Raw genomic sequence first — 14,390 nt, forward strand, 5'->3', positions numbered from 1 at the left:
AGCTCTTTGATATGTTTTGGTTGTTGTTGTTGTTGTTGTTGTGGTCTTCAGTCCTGAGACTGGTTTGATGCAGCTCTCCATGCTACTCTATCCTGTGCAAGCTGCTTCATCTCCCAGTACCTACTGCAACCTACATCCTTCTGAATCTGCTTAGTGTACTCATCTCTCGGTCTCCCTCTACGATTTTTACCCTCCACACTGCCCTCCAATGCTAAATTTGTGATCCCTTGATGCCTCAAAACATGTCCTACCAACCGATCCCTTCTTCTAGTCAAGTTGTGCCACAAACTTCTCTTCACCCCAATCCTATTCAATACCTCCTCATTAGTTACGTGATCTATCCACCTTATCTTCAGTATTCTTCTGTAGCACCACATTTCGAAAGCTTCTATTCTCTTCTTGTCCAAACTAGTTATCGTCCATGTTTCACTTCCATACATGGCTACACTCCAAACAAATACTTTCAGAAACGACTTCCTGATACATAAATCTATATTCGATGTTAACAAATTTCTCTTCTTCAGAAACGCTTTCCTTGCCATTGCCAGTCTACATTTTATATCCTCTCTACTTCGACCATCATCAGTTATTTTACTTCCTAAATAGCAAAACTCCTTTACTACTTTAAGTGTCTCATTTCCTAATCTAATTCCCTCAGCATCACCCGATTTAATTTGACTACATTCCATTATCCTCGTTTTGCTTTTGTTAATGTTCATCTTATATCCTCCTTTCAAGACACTGTCCATTCCGTTCAACTGCTCTTCCAAGTCCTTTGCCGTCTCTGACAGAATTACAATGTCATCGGCGAACCTCAAAGTTTTTACTTCGTCTCCATGAATTTTAATACCTACTCCAAATTTTTCTTTTGTTTCCTTTACTGCTTGTTCAATATACAGATTGAATAACATCGGGGAGAGGCTACAACCCTGTCTCACTCCTTTCCCAACCACAGCTTCCCTTTCATGCCCCTCGACTCTTATTACTGCCATCTGGTTTCTGTACAAATTATAAATAGCCTTTCGCTCCCTGTATTTTACCCCTGCCACCTTTAGAATTTGAAAAAGAGTATTCCAGTCAACATTGTCAAAAGCTTTCTCTTAGTCTACAAATGCTAGAAACATAGGTTTGCCTTTTCTTAATCTTTCTTCTAAGATAAGTCGTAAGGTCAGTAGTAGTGCATTAAAAGTTTGATGCCTTGATTACATACATGTTTCTGACTTCGTGTCCTTGTTACAGCTTGTAAGTGGAGATCTTTACATTGCCATGTATTGTAATTATGGTAGTCTGTATTGGTTTTCATTTTGTCCTGATTTCTTTTGATCTTCAACAGACATTTCAGAATGTATAATGATAGAATTGTTGTAATTTTCAACGCTTTAAAAAGGAGCCTACAGTGTGTTTGAGGTGGGCTCTGGGTCGTTATCCAAATAGCGCATTTTTGTAATTTGAAAACCTCATGTAGAAGACAGTTTGTTTTTCCCCAGAATACTATCCCATAGGATGGGACTGAAAATAGCCAAAATATACTAATCTGGTACAGTCATTACAACAAACTCTTGAAATTATTCTAAGTACAAAACATGCTGAATTTAGTTTTAGTGCTAAGCTCAACACATGGTCCTTCCAGTTTATCTTCTCATCAATGTGCATATCCAGGAATTTTGCACACTGTACTCTTTTCAAGTTGTTTGCCCTCCATGGTGGGATTTAGGTCATCATGTTCACTTATTTTTCCATATTGCACATAATTAGTTTTTTTTTTCATTCAGTGTTAGCTTGTTTGCACTAAACCATTTTTGTATATCTTGTAGGACATGGTCCACAGTACTGTGCAATGACTGCTTCATATCACTAACTATTAAACTAGCATCATCAGCAAATAACGTGATTCTAGCTTTTCCCTCTGACCCCTGAATATCATTAGTGTAAATGAGGAACAGCAAGGGGTCTAATAAACTTCCTTGGGGTACTCCTACTGTGACTTCCCTGGGATCTGATCTTAGTTTAATTTTTTGGTTAATATTTAGTGCTGTAATTTCAACCACCTGCATCCTCTTTTCCAGATACGACTTAAACCACTTTTTTACCGATCCTCTGATACCTATGGCTTCAACCTTTTCCAAAAGTGTGCTGTGGTCAACAGTGTCAAAGGCTTTTGACAGATCTAAATTTATCCCAACTACACTTTTTCCCTCTTCCAATTTACTGATTATTGCTTTTTTGTATTCCAGTACAGTTGTTTCGGTACTTAGCCCAGCTTGAAATCCATGTTGATTACTGTTTATCAGATTGTGGATATTAAGATAATGTGTGCCTCTATATTTCATTTGTATCTCTATAACCTTAGAGAAAGTTGGGAGAAGTAAGACAGGTCTGTAGTTTTCTATTTTAAACTTATCACCCTTTTTCAACAGGGGAACGACTTTGGAAATTTTCAGTTGCTGTGGAAACACGCCCTCAGCCATTGACAAGTTTGCTATGTGCGCCAATGGTTTCACTATTTGATTAGCTGTTTTCTTTACTAGTATTATTGGCACCTTGGACTTCAGACTTTTAATCACTTTTAAAACTTCCTTTTTGTTTGTTGGGACTGCCATCATATTGCTGGCTGCTTGGGTGCTGCTATCTTAATCTGCTCTCCAAAATTCCTGCTTAATGTTTGAGGTATATTTAAAAAGTAATTCTTTATATAATTAGGCATGGCATGTTTATCTGCAATTTTATTCTCCTCATCTTTTAGAATAATTTCCTTATCTTTGATAGGTACCTTGGTTTCTTTTCTCACAATTTCCCAAGCTATTTTAGTTTTATTTCTGGACTGTTTTATTCCCATGTCATTAATTGATAACTTTGCATTGGCAATTACTGTGCAGTGTATTTTCCTATACCTTTTTACATATTCCATAAAATCAGTATCTGCACACTCCCTCATCTCTGAATTGAGTTTTTTCATGTTTTCACATGATTTCTTAATGCTAAGAGTCATCCAAGAACTTGACTTTATATGTCCAGTAGACTTGATTCTGGTCAGTTTCTTTGGAAAACACATCTCAAAGTTCATCATATAATTCGATGCAAATATACTGTATGCCTCATCTGTACTTGTCTGTTTCATAACATCTAACCAATTTTCATTTTCTAAGATACTTAATGAACTAATGACAGCTGTCCACAGAGAAGTTTCTTTTGTAAATATTATTTACACCTTTATCTTCCTTTGACCTTAAAGGGATTTCAATGGTGAGAGCATTGAGGTCAGACAATCCTAAACCTGTTTGTTACCTTTATGTCAGTTGTTGACATATTTGAGAAAATGTTATCTATGAGTTCATTGGAGGTCTTTGTTATTCTAGTTGAATTGTTTATGTGTGATTACATGTTGAAACTCTTTAATATGCCCAAAAACTGCCTTTTTTGTTGACTTTCAACTAGAAGATTAATATTGAAATCACCACAAAGAATAATCAAAGTTGTTTTTTTGGAAAAAGTATTGAGAAACAATTCTAATTTATCAAAAAAAAGACTTCTATGTTTCCACATGGTGACCTATACACTGTTATGACTATGATTTCTTTCATCAGGCTACTTAGCTGACAGCAACTGCTTCAAATAACTTTTCAATACTTAAGTTCTCTGCTTAACATCTCTTTTTAAATTCTAACTCTTGTCTAAGGCAAATACCGACTCTGCCACCTTTTGCAATTTTCCTACTATAATGATTTGCCAGCTGAAATGGATTAATATGAATACTACTAATTTCATGGTCCTTACACCACTGTTCAGTAATACACAAGACATCAGCTTGGGTGTTCGAGTTCACAATATTTGTTCTTGAGGCCCTGCACATTTAGAGTCATAATCTTTAGAACAGGGGAGTGAGCACATGGTATTTCTCCTTTCCTTTGACACTGTTAACTTGGAGGTTTCATAAAGGCCGTATACCAAAAATCCTGTTGTATCACAGGTTTCTTGTTTCTGTTGTGTTTCCTACTTGAAATGGATGATGCTGATTGATTGTTTATACTAGCTGTGGCAGCTGATGACATTTTAATATTTACTATAGCAAATGTTGATGTTTTTAGTGCTTCAGCAAATGTTGCTCTTATTAAGGTTTTCATTTCTTCTGCTTCTGCCCTCATTTGGAGTGGGATTTTAGGGAAATGTTCTATTGATATATGGCTTATTTCTTCTAGTATCTTTTCGTCCATCATCTTTTTTCCATAATAGTTCTTGTGCTGTCCATGCCTCGTGAAATGATTCAAAAGTTGCACACTTAAAAGCACAGCAGATCTTCCTAAATTTATTATTCATTGACTTTATTTCTTCGTTTACACATGATTCCTCAATCAGGTCATGTCTATGTGGCACACTTACAATGAGAACCTTTAAATTTAGATCTGACAGCTTTTTAAACTTGTTTGAAGTGCCCTTGTCACTAGTTGGCTTTCATTTTTGTATATGTCATTTGCTCCACCAATTAGCACACAGTATGTTCTAGTCTTAACTAAGTTTTCACAATTGTTTACTATTTTGTTAAGGGGAGTGCCAGGTTTGACAATGCCTGTTACTCTAAATTGGGACTTCTGATCATTTATTATTTGTGCCACACCCTTCGAATGACTATCACCTAATACACAGGCTTAATATTTGTTGTTCTCCAAGTGTCTACATCCCATTGGCTGCTTTATAGTACACTCTGAAGAAACATTTCTCTTGTTAGAACACACAGATGATCTAGATTCACTTTCACTTTCACTTGTCTCATTTTTTGAGTTCACATTTTGTCCTGTGTACCATTCTTCCGTCCCTCTGAAACACTTTGCATGAATCCACTTTTGCGACACTGCACATAACCTGATACCTTTCGCGATGTAGTTATTGCACTTAATACAATTTATATTTGATACATAGCCGTTTTCCATGGAACTGTTTATACACACTTCCATATGTGACGCCATCTTACTTGCAAGCTACTTCCTTCACTTTCATTTTGTTGATGGAGCATCCAGAAGCATCTCCAGTTTCTTGTCAAATCCTAACATCCATCCCAGAACCTTTCCCCTGATAACCCCTACCGCTCCATGCACTCCAGCCTTCTAAATGTTTCCTAAACTTCATAAACCCAACCAGTCAGGACACATGAGTGTGGCTGGTTACTGTGAACCAACACCTACAACCTGTTACCTTCAACCTATTTTCCTATATAAAAGACACCAACTGTTTCCTCCACTGACTATCCACAGGTCCTGCTCATTTACCACCTGCACCTTCCTTGTCACTGTCACTGCCACATCCCTCTACACTAACATCCCCAATATCCAAGGCCTTGCCATTATTGAACACTGTCTTTCCCAGTGCCTGACTGATTCCAAACCTAAAACCTTTTCCTGGTCACCATGACCAATTCTGCCCTCGCCCACAATTAATTCTCCTTTGGAGGCATGACCTACAAACAATAGAGCAATAGGCACCCACATGGCATCATCCTAAGCCAACCAATTCATAAGCCATGTAGAGGAATCCATCCTAACCACCCAAAGTCCCAAGTCCATCACCTGGTTCACATTCATTGATGACATCTCTATGATGGGGACTGAGCTTGAGAACTCTCTGTCCACTTCCCTCCAGAATCTCAACACTTTCTCCCCCAGTCACTACACCTAGTCCCCCTCAGACCAACAGTTCACCTTTGTCGATGTCGATCTCTACCTCAGAGGTGACTACATCAGTACTTCTGTAAACAACAAACATACCAACCACAAACAATACCTCCATTTTGACACTCATTCCAAATCAAGAAATCCTTTCCGCACAGTCTAGCCATCCAGAAACAGATCCCCTGTGCCTTGTCTCACCAGTCACCCACCATCCACCAAATAACCCAGTGCCTGATCAAAAATGAACACTTCTCTTGTGATTCAGTACCACACAAGACTGGAGTAACTGAATCACATTCTCTTCCAGGGTCTCAAGTAGCTCTCATCGTGTGCTGAAATAAGAAATACCCTCCCCAACCCTCCCAAAGTGGTATTCCATCATGCTCACAACCTAAGCAATATTCCTGACCATCACTATTCTACCCTTGCACCAAACTCCTTGCCTCATGACTCATATCCCTGCAATGGACCTAAATTCAAGACCTATCTCATACAACTTCCCACTATCACTTACTGCTATCCTGTCATAGACATCTCCTATCCCTTCAAAGGCAGGGATACCTGTACTAGCAGGCATATGATCTGCCAACTTAGCTGTAACTACTACTGCATTCTACATGAACACGACAGCTAACAAGCTGTGTGTCAACATAATAGGCCACTGCCAAGCTGTGGCCAAGAGACAGCTGGACCACTCAAGTGCTGGACATGCCCCACAATATGATATGCATCACTTTAATGGCTGCTTCACAGCCTGTGCCATATGGACTCTTCTCACTATCAGCAGCTTTTCTGAAATGTGCAGACAAAAATGCTCCCTACAACATATTCTTTTTTCCTGTAACCCCCCCCCCCCCCATCCTCCATCTTCACTACTCTCTGTGCTCCATCTGCCTATCCCCTTTCCTGCCCCTCTAGTATCACCCCCCAAAGGAGACAATGAGACAATGAGGAATCAAGACCAACGTTGGTAATGTTGTATGCCTGCCTATGCTTGTAATACTTACATATAAGTCTGAGAGAGCAGACATTGTTGACAATCCACAGCTGCATGAACTAATTTGAAATTAATTCACTAATTTCATGTACTAAGTGTGAAATCTGGGCTCAAGTACTGATCCAGCACAAAGCACTATTGGCTAATAGAGCTATACCTAAAACAGCTCATGTTAAGGAATCCACATTCAGAAAATTAAGTTCAAATTATTTTGTATGACTGTGGATCATCAGCTGTGTCTCTTCTTTAAGACATGCATGTAAGTATCACCAGCCTAGGCAGACAACAGATGACACCAACATCGGTCCCGAGTCTTCATAGTGTAATTCGCTGTCTTGTGTAAATCCAAGTAAAGTTGCAAGTTTTAGATACTGAATTCAGTGGACTATGGTGTAAGGATGAAGACAGTGTGTCTTTGAATGCTATGGATGGTCCAGGCAGCATGCACCAGTAGCTGAAGTGGTTAAAGCGACCTTTTGCAATAAGTGGGAAATCTGAGTTCAAGTCAAGCACAAATTTCATATGCCACTATTGGGTAGTAAATATGTACCTTATATAGCTGATGAGAAACTCACATTCAGTGAATTAATTTTGAAAATTATTTTATATTTTCAGTCCTGGGGTACACAAATAGGGTCAGGAGTGGTTTTGACCTCTTAGCAACTTAAAATCAGTTGATTTTTTTGTGAAGAGAGAAAAAAGGAGATAATACAATACTGTTGTTGTTGTGGTCTTCAGTCCTGAGACTGGTTTGATGCAGCTCTCCATGCTACTCTATCCTGTGCAAGCTTTTTAATCTCCCAGTACCTACTGCAACCTACATCCTTCTGAATCTGTTTAGTGTATTCATCTCTTGGTCTCCCTCTATGATTTTTACCCTCCACACTGCCCTCCAATACTAAATTGGTGATCCCTTGATGTCTCAGAACATGTCCTACCAACTGATCCCTTCTTCTAATCAAGTTGTACCACAAACTCCTCTTCTCCCCAATCTTATTCAATACCTCCTCATTAGTGATATGATCTACCTATCTAATCTTCAGCATTCTTCTGTAGCACCACATTTTAAAAGCTTCTATTCTCTTCTTGTCCAAACTATTTATCGTCCATGTTTCACTTCCATACATGGCTACACTCCATACAAATACTTTCAGAAATGACTTCCTGACACTTAAATCTATATTTGATGTTAACAAATTTCTCTTCTTCAGAAACACTTTCCTTGCCATTGCCAGTCTACATTTTATATCCTCTCTACTTCAACCATCATCAGTTATTTTGCTCCCCAAATAGCAAAACTCCTTTACTACTTTAAGGGTCTCATTTCCTAATCTAATTCCCTCAGCATCACACGACTAAATTCGACTACATTCTATTATTCTCGTTTTGTTTTTGTTGATGTTCATATTATATCCTCCTTTCAAGACACTGTCCATTCCGTTCAACTGCTCTTCCAAGTCCTTTGCTGTCTCTGACAGAATTACAATGTCATCTGTGAACCTCAAAGTTTTTATTTCTTCTCCATGGATTTTAATACCTACTCTGAATTTTTCTTTTGTTTCCTTCACTGCTTGCTCAATATACAGATTGAATAACATCGGGGATAGGCTACACCCTGTCTCACTCCCTTCCCAACCACTGCTTTCCTTTCATGCCCCTTGACTCTTATAACTGTCACCTGGTTTCTGTACAAATTGTAAATAGCCTTTCGCTCTCGGTATTTGACCCCTGCAACCTTAAAAATTTGAAAGAGAGTATTCCAGTCAACATTGTCAAAAGCTTTCTCTTAGTCTACAAATGCTAGAAACGTAGGTTTGCCTTTCGTTAATCTAGCTTCTAAGATAATTCATAGGGTCAGTTTTGCCTCATGTGCTCCAATATTTCTATGGAATCCAAACTGATCTTCCCTGAGGTCAGCTCCTACCAGCTTTTCCATTCGTCTGTAGAGAATACGCGTTAGTATTTTGCATCCGTGAATTATTAAACTGATAGTTCGGTAATTTTCGCATCTTTCAACACCTGCTTTCTTTGGGGTTGGAACTTATTATATTCTTCTTGAAGTCTGAGGGTATGTCGCCTGTCTCATACATCTTGCTCACCAGATGGTAGAGTTTTGTCAGGACTGGCTCTCCCAAGGCCGTCAGTAGTTCTGATGGAATGTTGTCTAATCCCGGGGTCTTGTTTTGACTCAGGTCTTTCAGCACTCTGTCAAACTCTGCACGCAATTTTCCTAAAGTCTGGCTTTGAGAATAATAATAATAATAATAATAATAATAATAATAATAAAACATCTCTAATTGCTGCTAACAGACACATATTTATAATCATACATTATGTCAAGTGACTGTGTTATATCCACAGGATGAATGAAAACAGAATTTCAAAGTGAATTCTTAAAGTCATCAACTCAGGCAGGGGAAAAACAAAATTGATAAAAGAAGTTGAAGAGGACCTCAGGCAAGCACACATAACAGTAAATGATGCAGAATTCAGGAACATCATCAAAAAACATAAATTTGACACCACAACACAGAAGAGACCAGGATGCAAATGGACAGTGGAGAGAAAGAAACAACACAGTGAACACATGAAGAAAATTTGGGCTCAGAAAAAAACATAAATAATCATCATAAAGGAATTCAAGTTCAAACACTCTCTTAAATGGGAATAATCTACAATAATAATAATAATAATAATAATAATAATAATAATAATAATAATAATAAGACTTCAAAAGACACATTCTGTTGGGCAAGCTACTGTAAAGTCTAAATTTATTTGGATGGGATTTCTTAACTACACACATGTCAGGGCATCACAGCAAAGAAACAGCTGCAGCTGAATTTTGTACTTTACAATAGTCATCAAATTGTTCTTATAACAGTCTGATTTGTAGCTATTTTTTATATTCACCAGCCCAGTTATCTGAGCCTTCCTTGCTTTTTGGAACCTTTAAATGCCTTAGGTTTATAACTGCTAGAGTCCACAGCATGTTGTTCTGTTTATAAGCTTGCTGTTAGGGAATATTTTTAAAATGATATCTTGAAGAACATACAAACCACACTGATTCACTATAGTGAAATGTTAAGAAAATTCTCTGTCATATAAAAATACGGGCCTATCTCTGTGAGTGCAAACTTTATAAACGTTTCATAAAATTGTGATTAATTTACATTACGAGAACACATATTTCATATCAATGTCTCGGTAGGCATGGAAGAATGTGTTACAGGTATGTTAATCTTATTTCAAAGGTTGGCATGGATATAACACAACATTTTTTAAAGCTGTTGATTGAGAGAGCAGAAACATGACCTCAACAAATATGATCACAGCTACTGGTTATGCTGTGTCTGTATAGTATTTGTACTAACACATCTATAATTGCTGCTAACAGACACATATTTATAATCTCAGCTCAGTACAGCCGATAGAAACACAAAAAACAACCGAAAATTTAAGTTCCTAGCTTTCGGAATAAATGTTCCTTCATCAGGGAGGTGAGAGGGGAAAGAAAGGGAAGAGGATCAAGTGGATTTAGTTACTCACAACCCAGGTTATGAAGCAACAGGGAAAGGAAAACAGGGAGGGTAGCAAGGATGGAGGCGTGGTTGTCAGAGGGAAGCCAAAGATATTCTACTGTAGGTACTGTGCCAGCTTCAAACCAAAGAGGATGCATACAGAAGTAAAGAGGTGTATAGTATAAAGATGTAGGATGAAAAGATGCATGAATGGCTAAAGAGGAAATGAAAAGAGGAGAAGACTGAAAAGTAAATGGGAGTGAGGTTGTTTAACGTAGGTTCAGTCCAGGGGGATGGCGGGATGAAAGGATGTGCTGGAGTGCAAGTTCCCATCTCCGCAGTTCAGAGGGACTGGTGTTGGCTGGGAGAAGCCAAATGGCACATACGGTGTAGCAGGTTCCTAGGTCCCTAGAATTATGCTGGAGGGCATGCTCCGCTACTGGGTATTGGACATCTCCTAGGCGGACAGTTCGTCTGTGTCTGTTCATGCGCTCAGCCAGTTTAGTTGTTGTCATACCAATGTAAAAGGCTGTGCAGTCCAGGCATGTCAGTTGTGTAGTTTCACATGTGGCCCTGACTTGAATTGTGTATGTTTTGCCAGTAGCGGGGCTGGAGTAGGTGGTTGTGGGGGGATGCATGGTGCAGGTTTTGCAGCGGGGTCGGTTACAGGGGTAGGAACCGCTGGGTAGAGAAGGTAGTCTGGGAATATTGTAGGGTTTAACAAGGATGTTACCTACAAAGCTATTACCCAGGATCCCATTCCCTCCATCCAGACTGAGCTGCAGAAAATCCTACAAATCCAAGGTCCCTCACAAGGCCTCACAACGGCTTCCATAGACTTACTCACTCCACCTGAGCCACGTACCCCTACCGTCTACCTATTACCCAAAATCCACAAACAGAACCATCCTGGCTGTCCCATTGTAGCAGGCTTCAAAGCCCCAACAGAGTGTATCTCAGCTCTGGTAGACCAACACCTCCAACCTATCACCCGCAGACTCCCATCCTACATCAAGGACACAAACCACTTCCTAGAACGCCTCAAATCCATTCCCACTCCTCTCCCACTTGAAACCTTTCTTGTCACCATAGATACTATATCCCTTTACACAAACATCCCACATACCCATGGTCTCTCTGCCCTTGAGCACTACCTCTCCCAACGCCCACCCGAAGATCTTCCAAAAACCTTGTTCCTTATCACACTTACCAACTTCATCCTCACCCATAATTACTTCACTTTTGAAGGCCAGACCTACAAACAAATCAGGGGAACTGCCATGGGAACCAGGATGGCTCTGTCCTATACCAACGTCTTCATGGGCCGCATGGAGGAGGCTTTCCTGAAGACCCAACAGCTGCTTCCCCTGGCCTGGTACAGGTTTATAGATGACATCTTTGTGGTCTGGACTCAAGGTGAAGAAACACTCCTTAATTTCCTCCATAACCTCAACTCCTTTTCGAATCTGAATTTCACCTGGTCCTTCTCCAAAACCCAAGCCACCTTCCTGGATGTTGACCTTCAACTTGTTGAAGCTCACATCCACACCTCTGTCCATATCAAACCCACCAACAAACAACAGTACCTTCACTTTGATAGCTGCCATCCATTCCACATCAAATGTTCCCTTCCCTACAGCCTACGTATTCGTGGCAAACGTATCTGCTCCAGTGATGAATCCCTCAACAATTACACCAATAACCTGACCAGTGCTTTCCTCTCCCGCAACTATCCTGCAGACCTTGTCCACAAACAGATCTCCCGAGCAATACATTCCTCCCCGTCCAACAACAATATTCCTACCCTCAGACCACACAGAAGCATCCCTCTTGTCACCCAATATTATCCTGGCCTCGAATACATCAATAAATTACTCTGCCAGGGATATGACTTTCTCAAGTCAACCCCTGAAATGAGATCATCTCTTGACAAAATTCTCCCCACACCACCCAGAGTTGCCTTTTGTCGTCCCCCTAACCTCTGTAACATCCTTGTTAAACCCTACAATATTCCCAGACTACCTTCTCTACCCAGCGGTTCCTACCCCTGTAACCGACCCCGCTGCAAAACCTGCCCCATGCATCCCCCCACAACCACCTACTCCAGCCCCGCTACTGGCAAAACATACACAATTCTAGGCAGGGCCACATGTGAAACTACACATGTCATTTATCAGCTGACATGCCTGCACTGCACAGCCTTTTACATTGGTATGACAACAGCTAAACTGGCTGAGCGCATGAACGGACACAGACGAACTGTCCGCCTAGGAGATGTCCAATACCCAGTAGCGGAGCATGCCCTCCAGCATAATTCTAGGGACCTAGGAACCTGCTACACCGTATGTGCCATTTGGCTTCTTCCACCCAACACCAGTCCCTCTGAACTGCGGAGATGGGAACTTGCACTCCAGCACATCCTTTCATCCCGCCATCCCCCTGGACTGAACCTACGTTAACCAACCTCACTCCCATTTACTTTTCAGTCTTCTCCTCTTTTCGTTTCCTCTTGAGCCATTCATGCATCTTTTCATCCTACATCTTTATACTATACACCTCTTTACTTCTGTATGCATCCTCTTTGGTTTGAAGCTGGCACAGTACCTACAGTAGAATATCTTTGGCTTCCCTCTGACAACCATGCCTCCATCCTTGCTACCCTCCCTGTTTTCCTTTCCCTGTTGTTTCATAACCTGGGTTGTGAGTAACTAAATCCACTTTCCCTTCTTCCCTTTCTTTCCCCTCTCTCCTTCCTGATGAAGGAACATTTAGTCCGAAAGCTAGGAACTTAAATTTTCGGTTGTTTTTGTGTTTCTATCGGCTGTACTGAACTGAGGTAAGTACTGGCCAGCCCCTCTATCTCTTCGTTAGTAATTGTTTCACATATTTATATGTGATTTTCCATTAATTAGTTACATATTTATAATCATACCTTATGTCAAGTGATTGTGTCATTTATAGTGTTTTTCAAAGTAGTGTTTATATGTAATAAGAGGTGTCCATTAATTTCTAGTTTGGTGGTTCTTACAGGGTTCATTTTGACATTGTCTGTGTGCTTTAATAGACAAATTGAATGTCTGTAATTTTTTTTAATTGATAGAAATTTCCTAAAACATACACAAGTATATGACTGTAGATGGACATTAATTTAGGCAAATCCAGCAGAGGTTAAATCCCTGTTATGAAATCATAACATAATTTCCTGGAGTCTTTATCAATAATGTATACATGCATCTAAATATGTGAAAAGCAAAAGTTCGCATCTGACTACTATGCAGAAGGTATCAGAGTACTGTAACAGCCATGTTAGTAAAGTAATTATACCCTCTTTCTATTAACATTTAGAAAAGGTGTATTTTGATACTGAGCACTGTAAAATAATGATTGGTTACGATTTCAGTTAAGAATCATGTTCACCATGCAACTTGCTGATGAAAAATTAGAACAATGGTTTGTTCACAGAACATGCTACCATTAAATTAGATTAACTGTTTAAGCATGTAATCATGTTTGCGTTTCACTGATGGTCTCTTATTACTTGATTCTACAGCTTTCATTGAGATGCCTGAGTTGATGAACTACATTGAAACAAACTACCGATTCTGGCAAGAAAAAGAAGCACAGGGTGTAACAACAATTGCTGATCTGAAAATGGAGCCTTGTTCTATTGATCTTGTAGAAGAGGATGGAGAAGGCTCAGTTTCAGCATCATAGACCTCTGTTCTTCACGTTGCTCTTCACTGTCATATTCATTGAGCATGTTGTCCTAAGTAACAACACAAGTTTCATATACCAAATCCGTCATCAGTGTTTATACTGTGTTTATTGTCTATTGTAGATAAGTGTTTTATATGAACTTCAAGACATTTCTGTGAGAAAATGCAACAAGTGTGTGGAAATAATGAATGAATTCAACAGATATGTATCTTTGATGTGCTATGAACTGAATATAGCCATATTGTTTTAATGTATGTGTTATTTATTCAAAAATATGTTTAACTAACATAACTGATAAATGTCAAATCCAAATCTGTTTGCCAGTTCCCTAAACTTTCTTATACCCCTGTGGGGAAAGCTCAGGTCAAAGAGTCCTTTTTGACAGGTGTCCTCCTGATTCTCTGGTAGTATGTTGAAGATCCATTACTTGAGTCTACAGGCTTGCCAAAGCATGCCAAAGTTTCTTTGGATATTATATTATTGCTGTGTATTAGT

General features: G+C 39.5%; 1 protein-coding gene across 6 annotated transcripts in view; it reads left to right on the forward strand.

The window, feature by feature from the left end:
- LOC126272075 (high affinity cAMP-specific and IBMX-insensitive 3',5'-cyclic phosphodiesterase 8) overlaps window positions 1–14,145 on the forward strand; it is a 1,931,196-nt gene extending 1,917,051 nt beyond the window's left edge. For all 6 annotated transcript variants that reach the window (XM_049974623.1, XM_049974624.1, XM_049974622.1 and 3 more), the window contains one exon: window positions 13,729–14,145. In XM_049974623.1, coding sequence (XP_049830580.1) covers window positions 13,729–13,892 — 164 coding nt within the window. In that variant the 3' untranslated portion in view covers window positions 13,893–14,145. The remainder of the gene's footprint in view (window positions 1–13,728) is intronic.
- Window positions 14,146–14,390: the final 245 nt, after the last annotated feature.

This window comes from Schistocerca gregaria, chromosome 5, assembly GCF_023897955.1.
Source record: "Schistocerca gregaria isolate iqSchGreg1 chromosome 5, iqSchGreg1.2, whole genome shotgun sequence".
NCBI classification, from domain to species: domain Eukaryota; kingdom Metazoa; phylum Arthropoda; class Insecta; order Orthoptera; family Acrididae; genus Schistocerca; species Schistocerca gregaria.